We start from the raw sequence: 9,571 nt of genomic DNA, 5'->3' as shown, positions 1-9,571 counted from the left end.
AATAAAAAGGGATTTAGCAAAGTCCTCGAGGCACAGATGATGTCTGAGATGGGCCTTAAGGGGTGGTGAGAAGTCCGGAAGCAGCTGGCGGGAGGGCACCCAGCCCCGGAGGACAGCGGGCGCCACGCAGGGAAGGTGGCTTTTGTCATGGCTGAGTGTCCGTAGAGCAATGAAGTGGCATGAGGCTGAAAAGGGGGACTTTAACGTGGGTCTCGCATAGGACCGTGAGACCTCTGGGAGCAGAAGCGATACAGTCCAACACAACCACTGGATGGGAGGAAGGAGACACAGGGTCACACCTCCACGGTGGCATTTATAAATGGCGCGAGCTTGGAAAAACAAGTTAATCTTTTTGCGTTTTAACTTCCTCGCTGCTGATATGGAAATACTAGTAATTATTGCTTTAAAGCCTGGGCATAAAGGAAACAGTGTGCCTGGGAGAACCCTGGAAAGCCTGACGCACAGCAGGAGAGGCATCTTGGCTGTCTTCATCGTCTCATCCTTATTGTTCAGTGTGTGATGCCGGCACTTGAAGACTTGGGAGCCTAAAGTTTTTAGGTTAGGTCTGCATGCTAGGAAAACTCTGTAGGTGGGGTGGTGTGGAGGGTGGACTGATAATAGAAGAAAGAACGAATCAGGAAGCCTAATGGGGTTAAAAATGATGGTGGTGTGGTTAGGAGGGTCGTTTGGATAAAAGAAGGAAGGAAAGGTAAGAGACGGTGCAGAAACGCTCTTCATTTTGTCATTCATTCAAAAATATCCTGAGCACACACTGTCCCTGGCTCTAATTAGGTGCTGGGGCAGCCAAACAAATGTTGCAATCCCCAGTTCCTCACAGGTTAGGGGACAAGTACCCCTGATAAAGATCTGTATGGGGAAAAGGTGGCACAAAGGAAGGTTGAATCAAACCTTGGTTTGGCCATTGAAGGCTTCCTAGAAAAGGAGGAGTGGGACTGGAGATCTGAAAAATGATCCACCCCGTGGACTGACAGGCTGCTGACTGCTAAGTGCAGCAAGTTCAGGGAACCCGGGCTGAGGAGCAGAGTGAGGCGAGAACCAGGCCTCGACTAGAGCAAGGGAGGTCTCAGCTGCAGCCAATCATTTAACCTCTTAGGGACTTGGTTTCTTCACCTCTTATGTGAGGAAATAATAATAAGTCCTACCTTTAGGGTCGTTAAGGACTGATGTTAAGTAAATTGTGTAAAACATTTTCTATTCTAAGCACTTAATCAATATGAACTGTTACTCCTGGGGGAAGGAGTGACAAAGGGGAAGGAGTCTAGGGGGACTGCAAGGATTCAGACTGGAAGAGTTAATAGACATTCGTGCCATTAACCAGGACAATACAATATAAGAAGAGGAAATTTGGGGGGGTGGGGGTGGATTTAAAGCTGTAGAGTTTGAACCGATTGAAGAACAGCTGGGTTGAGGGGTTTAGTAGATCCCTGAACAGGCAGTGAAGCTGGGAATGCTTGAGCATCACACACACGCTAAATGATTTCTAAAGCCACAGAAGTATTCAAGATCACCAGGAAAAGGAAAGGGAGCAGGAAAGAGGCTGAACACAAAACATTCAAACAGTGAGGGAGAAGACAGCGCAGGAAAGAGGTGGGGTGGGGAGAAGCCCAGAGGAGGGGATGCGAGGAGACTGGACATCACAGGAGCTGGGACAGACATTTCCAGAGCATTTAGGGATCTCAAGGACTTGGCAATCATGAGGACCTCCCTCAGAGATGGTTCCTTTGAAAAGTGGATGAGAAGGTCTTAATCATTTGAAGGTGGGCCGTGAATTCACGGGTATCCATTTCATTATTCTTAAACTTCATACACACAATGTTACAGACAAATTATGTGCATAATTTACAGCAAAACATTTGTACCTGATAAGTCAGGAAAGGCAGGAAGGAAGGAAGGAGGGAGTGAAGGAAGGAGGAAAGAATCTACGCAGGTTTCAAAACAACAGAAAATGTTCTTTTGTTACCAGAGACCTAGGCCCAGGTAGAATTCCAGAGATCCCAACCAATCAGGTCCAGCCACCTACCGCAAAAAACAAAAGGAAAAAGTGATGGTGAAAAACCATATATATGTGTATGTATGTCAGAAAGTCAAAGGGACCAGCGTTTGCAGCCTGTTTCTGGGGGTGCTAATGTGAGCTTCCAGACTATATAGACCAAGGGGACCAGAAATATACAGAGGCAAGTGGTCTTGGTCCAGCTGGTCTGTAGATGACTAGCTCAGGATTGTTCAGCCAGGCCTTGTCTGGGACAAGAAAGTCACTGTCACCCGGGGGATAGTTTCACCTCATCACAAGATGCGTATCACTCAGACCTATTGTTTTAGAATCCAAGGTGACTAAGAACAAAGGAGACAGGTGCAAAATGGAAGCAGAGATCCGAAGTGCTTTATCTTGCTTTTTACCCATTGGACATTTACAGGGTCGAGTCAAGAGGTGATATTTTTAGAAAAAGGAGCCTCTGAGTCCTTGGTACACTTTGAGAAAGTTGGCTATTAACATGAAATGGAGAAATAAAGGGTAGTTAGAGGAGGGATACAGGATCAGCAAGGGCTGAGGCCTCCGGTTGTCATTCACGGGGAAGAAGCCTGCGGAGAAGAAAGGTTGAAGTTAGAAGAAAATCTGTGGGATGTCAGGGGAACCAGATCTCAGGACAGAGGAACAGACAAGATGGAGGCCACGGGTGGGGATCACCTGGAACTGCCTGGGGGTGGCGAATGAATACCATGAATGCCAACAGATCTGTCCTTGGGGAATACTGAAACTTCTGAATACCCGTTTTGTTCTATTTTGTTTTGTTTCTTTTTCAATCGTATAAGAGGCAAGGGCACCTGTAGTGAGAGAACAAGAATCAAAGTGAGGCTCAAGGAGGATCACAGAATGTAGGAATATTGTCTAGGAACTTGGAAGAAAGGACAGATGGTGAGCAAATACAAGGATTACCCTAGCCACACAGAGAGCCTCCTTGGGAAGTCAATGTCACAAATCCATGTGACCACCACAGTGCACAGCAGCCTTCCCGAGCAGAGGAGCCAGATAGGGCTTGATCCCAAGCTGGAGACCTGGGGGAATGTGGACTAGGCCTACGAGTGGTTCCCACCATGCCGGAGGGTCTTGGAAAAGTCAGCAAAGAGGTCAGTTAGGTGGTCAGTATTGGACATGGGACTTCAGGAGCAATTCAGTGCCAGATTCCTGGATGATCTAGATAAATAGGGATTGGAGAGGCCATCAAATGAGCAAGCCCAGGTTAGACTGGGAAGAACCCAGATTCTGGTTTTTGAAGACAAAAGTCCAAAAGTCAGGGCTGTACAAAATTGAAGTGGAGTGGAGATAGAAGAACAGTTTGAGAAGGTGGCATGAAATGCTTGGGGGTTTCTACAAGTTTGCGCTTAAAAGTCAATAGGTAAGTCTTTTGAAGGTCGTGAGTACAGGAAGGGGTGCAGGAGGGTACCCTTAGGCTGGTTTAAAGGCTGGGATGAGCAGGGAGAGAGATGAAGGTCATCTTTAATGAATAAAGAAGCTCATGGTCAGAGTCTCAAAGGAGAAGGGGTATTTGCAAGAGGACAGCAAGCTAAACAAAAGTGGCATCTCCCTCCTGTGGCATTTGTTTATGAGGATGGATGGATGGATGGATGGATGGATGGATGGATGGATGGATGGATGGGAGAGAGGAGAAGAAGGAAGAAATGGAAAGATTGCAATCATAATTAGGGCTATAGACTTAAGTATTAATTATGAACATAACCAAGGATGATATCCTAACTTTCAAACTCAGTAGATGGTGCCTTAGTTGAGCACCTCATGTATGCAAGGCACAAGCACTGTGCCTGCTCACAGTTAATCTTAAGTGAATGTTTCTGCAGGGGCAGAGCTGGTGGTCAGAGATGGATTAAGATACAAAGACTAGGAGGACATCATTTCTACCATCATGGATTGCAGCTTAGTGTACTCTTAAAGCTGGTCTGCTATTTCCCTTTTATATAAAGAGTGTATTAAATAAATTTCAACCTGAAAGTGTAAGTAATTGTAAGAAGGCCTAGGAAGTGTCCTTTTGAAAGTACTACTATTTTTTGTGAGCTTTCTATTCCACTTATTCTTGAGTAGCTATAGAACACAATAAAAGAGCAGTTCGTCTTTTTGTGATTTTTAATAGCAGTCAAACATAAAATGACTAGATGTGAGGCATGTTGATACACAGATGGAATCAAAAAATAATTTGTGCAAAGTTAACATGGACATACTTGGGTTGTATCTGCAAGGCTACTGTTTAATCGTGAGTAATTACTTAGTGTTTATCAATTCTGGCCCCAGAGGATCACACAGTCTAAATTGTGTCAGCCAAAGAATGATTGCAAAGGAAGCTACGGAGTGGCTGGCTGTGAGTGGGATGGCCTCGGGGACACATCAGACAGTCCACAGAGAGGAAAGGAAAAATCAGTCCAAGTGTAATTTGTATATCAACATTTGTAATTGATGACTAATCTCCTCTACAAAAGATTCGAGGCCACTTGGAGCAAACACATATATATCCTAAGCAACAATTTCAGTAAAAGACAAGAAACAGAAACATCATTGAAGAGGAGAGACGGCACCCGGAGAGAGCCACATTGCAGGAAAGACAGGTTAGGGGAGTAAAGAAAGCCCGTTTGTTTCTTTATATCTTTCTTAATGGGGTAGCAGCAATCCTGGTGAAATCTGACCTCCTCCTCTACAAGGGCTGGCCACTCCCTGAGGATGACTAGCTCCTTGATTCCATGGACAAAGTCTGATTCTACTCTGGGTACAAACATGGGCACCCTGCAAAATCCCGCCAAGGGGACACGAGGCACTGGCAGATACTTGGAGAGCAGGAGACGGGAAGAGAGGGGGACAAAAAGTGTCACTGGATCCTCCTTTGCTTTCCAGGGAAAACCTAGGTGACCAGGACCAGAGAAAGGACACCTGCAAAGCTCATGTGTTTAGCCCCCCTGCTGGCTGTAGCCGGTGCCATGACCAGGAAGAGAGGGCGTAGGGTCTATAGATCCTCCCAGAGCAGCTTGGAACTCGCTCACCTTCCCTCCGCTCTCTGTGTGGTTCTGCCCTCCTGAGCTTCTGGGGAGAGGGGCTTCCCCGAGAAAGAAGGCACAGGACTGTCCTTTTATGTCCCAAGTGAATCCTTTCCCACACCCCACCCACCTACCAAAGGAAGGTGAGGACATCATGTCCTCCGCTCAGGAGATGGCAGGTTTTACTCTCCTTCTAAAGGAATCCCCTGCAGCTTCTCTGATTGCTTAGCTTGGTCCCTGTTTGCAAGCCCCACATCGATTCCTGGCCGTCCCAAGTCAGTTGAGTCCTGTGATCAGTTATTGATGGCAACTGTCTTCCAGGAGATGAAGGAGAATACTGGAAATGAATAAGACAACCCCTCCCTCCCTCGCTCGGAGCTAGTGACAGGGGAGCACAAAAGGCACATTGCAGATACTGCACCTAAGACCAAACGGCGCGCTCGATGCTGGCTGATAGAGAGTGACACCATTCCCTACTGCACACATGGGATTTGTTGTTTTCACTTCTCCACGGATGACCTAGTCATAGACACCAAAGTGACATGCGGAACTTATTGGGAGCTTTGTCTCTAATAATTATTCCCCTACTAAAGACCCCTAAAGTTAAAACTGATGTGTGCTTTCCTTTGGAAACTCCCTGTGAATTGTGTGGATTCGGGTCCAAGTCTGTACAGCATCTCCCATAGAACTGGGTTGTCCCTTTACCTGGGGGCTCACACCAAGAGAAAATAGGATGGGGCTTTTCTTTTTTAGGCATGGAGGGAGCCTGGGGATAGATATGGAACCAAGAATGGGTCAGATTAGGAAAGCAGATCCTCAATGTGGGTTTTACATCCTTTTTATTAAAAATAATAATAATAAACCCCCTCGATCCTTTATTCACACCTGTCGTTTTCCTGCCTGATGAGGCTGGCTTGCGGAGCCTCTGTACGTGCTGCTGGCTGTGAACACTCTCCCCTTCAATGCTCTTTGTCTTTATCCCCTTTAGGAGATGACCTGGCTTCCACCCCTGTCTGCTGTTCAAGCACCCGGCAAAGTGGAACCAAGCAAATTTCCATTTCCAAATAAGGTGAGCTCTTGCATCACTCGGGAATACGCTGTGCTCATGCAGACATTCGAAGTGGACCGTTGGTTGACCCTTTGTGGGCTTCTCCCATGTAAATATTCCTGCAGGAAGCATGTTAATCTCATCTTGAGCAATCTCCAGGAACATATTTGTGGGCTAGGATTGTGGCTCAGTGGCAGAGCACTTGCCTAGCATGTGTGAGACCCTGGGTTCCATCCTCAACACCACATAAAAATAAATAAATAAAAGTCATTACTATCCATCTACTGCTAAAAATATTTTTTTTTTAAAAAAAAGAACTTATTTATTCTTCAAAGGGGAGAATTGAGCTTGCTGCCTCAATTACCTATACTTTTGTATCCTTCAAACTGTGATTGTTATAACTGTCAACATGATCTAAGAACATTTGTGATGTTGAAATGCATCTTATATTTTATGCATTCAATGTGATTATATATCCTGGGTTTTTTTTCTTCAAAATCTGTTATTCAATTGATTTTATCTTAAAATGAATACCTTAGAATTAGAGGCATGTGGTATTTAGTTTTTCTTGGGTATCTTTTTTAAAGTTTGAAATATTCTCTAGGAGCTACAAAATGTTTTCTAGTTGAGCACATGCCTGTAATCCCAAAGGCTCAGGAGGCTGAGGCAGGAGGATCATGAGTTCAAAGCCAGACTCAGCAACTTATCAAGGCCCTAAGCAACTTAGTGAAACCCTGTCTCTAAATAAAAATAAAAGGGCTAGGAATGTAGCTCAGTTGGTTAGGACCTTTGGGTTCAATTCTTGGTACAAAAAAAAAAAAAAACAACCCAAAATTACTATATTTTTTAAGGAATAGTATACAAAAAAATCAGTCACAAAATATATTTATATTTAAGTTATACATTAGTCTAATAGGATTTCTTTGATTTTTTTCTAATCATGTAACTGACATATAATTATATGTTTATTATTAAGATCAAATTATACAAGTGGAAAGAGCAAAATATGAAAATCCCAGAGAACCCAGTTAGATTCTAATTTCAAATCCCAGGGATTACTCTCAAGAATTTAGTGTGCGGGCTGGGATTGTGGCTCAGTGGTAGAGCACTTGCCTACCATGTATGAGGCACTGGGTTGGATTCTCAGCACCACATACAAATAAATAAATAAGATTAAAAAAATTTCATCAATAACCACATAAAAATAAAGTTTAAGTTGTTGTCCCTGTGCATTTTAGGCACCTATATTAATATATATATATATATATAGAAAAAAAAAATATATATATATATATATTTTTAAACCCTTACATTGTAGAGTAATAAAAACATTTTTATTCAAGGATTGATTTTTTACAAATAGCCACAATACATAAATATCACTGCTAAATATCAAGATCACAACCTTCTAGAATGAATTGCTGAAATAATTGTTCATTGCTTCTATCACAATGGTGAATTCCAGTCTAAGTTGGTTTTATTACCCTTAGCAAAGTGCACTTGGAGCTCTTTCCAAGTGAACCTACAGAGATTTCTTTATCCTTCTAAACAGCAGCAAAAAGCCCGGCATGGTAGCACATCTCTATAGTTCCAAGTACTCAGGAGGCTGAGGCAGGAGGATCACAAATTCCAGCCAGCCTTGGCAACTTAGTGAGACCCTGTCTCAAAATAAAAGTTCCTTCATTCTTCCCTATTCCCCACCCCACGATGGATCGGCATCCACTTATCTGAGAAAACATTCAGGTTTTGGTTTTGGGGGACTGGCTTATTTCACTTAGCATGATATTCTCCAGTTCCAAACTTTGGTTTCTGTAGAGGGGAGCCAGGGAGGGGTGGGGTTGTGGGTATGGGAAGGAGGGTAGAAAGAGACAGACATTATTACCCTATATTCATGTGTGGTTACACTAGTGGTGTGACACTGAGCCAGGTACAGCAGACGAATGAGAAGTTGTGCTCCATTTGTGTGCTATAGGTCAAAGTGCATTCTACTGTAAAATTAATTAATTGATTAATTAATTTATTTTTTAATAAGATAAAATATAAAAAGGACTGGGGATGTCGCTCTGTGGTAAAGTGCCCCTGGATTCAAAAAAAGAAAAGAATTCTAATCCACAGCAAAATATTGTGTAATATGGGTTTGCCATGTTTTCTTAGATCGAGCTCCTTTTGGTAGACTTTGAGATTGTCTGTGGTTTGTTAATTACACACTCTGGTACCACAGACACTTTATAAATGCCTCTTTGTCTGCTGCTATCGACTGTCCCCAGTAAGGACACCTAGCCTGGGAATTCGAAGGGCGCCGGAGCCCACAGAAAACCATTTACACTTGGCTGTGTTTCAAGAGTCCATTTTATGTATCTTAGCCAATGATTAATATTATCTGGGTTTTTATCATTGTGTCTGCATGATGGATGAAAAGTTGATATCTCATTGTTTTAATTTGCATTTCCCCAATTACTTCTAAGCTTGAGTAGTGACTGTTTTTCCTTTGCAAATAGCCCATTCATATCCACTGCCACTTCATAAAAATGATTTGTAGGAACTCCTTATATCTTATTCACTTGTCTATTATATAGAATGTCACCTATTTTTGTAACCTTATTTATGTGCCTTTTATCCTAGAAAAGTGTTTAATTTTTATGTCAGAGAAAAATGATGTTCCCTTTTCCAACATTCTAACAATGTTCTCTATTTTTATTCTCATTCTTTGGTGGTATGTTCTTAGACCTAAATACATTGAGGATGGTGTGACTTAGGATTCTAGTTTTAGGTTTTTTAAGATTAGTCAATTATTATAACACTATCAACATACAGAAAGCACACTTTTCTCCCACTTCTTTGAAATACCCGCTATGTCTAAAGTTGAATTTCTAGTAAATATGTGGATTTGTTTCAGGATTCACTATTCTGTTTTTCCAACCTATTTATCTCATTCTTTCCCAATACCTTATTGTTTAAGTCAGAGGTGGACAGCTGGACATGGGTGGCCCACGGCTGGAGTCTCAGCTACTGTAGAAGCTGAGACAGGGGAATTGGTTGAGCCCACAAGTTTGATACCAGCCTGAGCTACACAGTGAGGCCCCATCTCAACAGGAAACAGAATATGACAAGACCCTTTCAGTGAAGAATCAGGTAGCAAACAGTGCAGGCTTAGCAGACAACAGCTAATGAATGAATGGGGCATCTCATTGGTGGAGTGTAAACTGGATGTACCTGAAGTTCCCAGACTCCTAGCCCTTTGAACACAGGCAAATTTTGGATAATTTCTGCAGCGGGGATTTCTAATGGCATCCTGCCACACCTAAAATGAAATGAAGAAACCTTACAATTTTTGCATGTAACCTGAACAAAATAATGGCTGACCCTCAACACAATCAAGTAAATTGATTTGTCATTTAGATATACCCATGGTATAAGTTTTGATATAATTGAGCACATACCAAAACAGACTTTGCTGTGACTTTC

The 9,571-nt window shown here is 42.8% G+C and overlaps 1 protein-coding gene across 1 annotated transcript in view; it reads left to right on the top strand.

Annotated features, from left to right (window-relative positions):
• Positions 1 to 3,114: 3,114 nt before the first annotated feature.
• The window catches only part of LOC143389997 (AF4/FMR2 family member 3-like), a 178,330-nt gene continuing 171,873 nt past the window's right edge, over positions 3,115 to 9,571 (top strand). The window contains 2 exon segments of the mRNA XM_077108156.1: positions 3,115 to 3,147; positions 6,047 to 6,127. Coding sequence (XP_076964271.1) covers positions 3,115 to 3,147; positions 6,047 to 6,127 — 114 coding nt within the window.

This window comes from Callospermophilus lateralis, unplaced genomic scaffold (genome assembly GCF_048772815.1).
Source record: "Callospermophilus lateralis isolate mCalLat2 unplaced genomic scaffold, mCalLat2.hap1 Scaffold_177, whole genome shotgun sequence".
Lineage (NCBI taxonomy): Eukaryota > Metazoa > Chordata > Mammalia > Rodentia > Sciuridae > Callospermophilus > Callospermophilus lateralis.
Note: the sequence above shows the minus strand (reverse complement) of the source record. Positions and strands in the feature narration are given on the sequence as shown.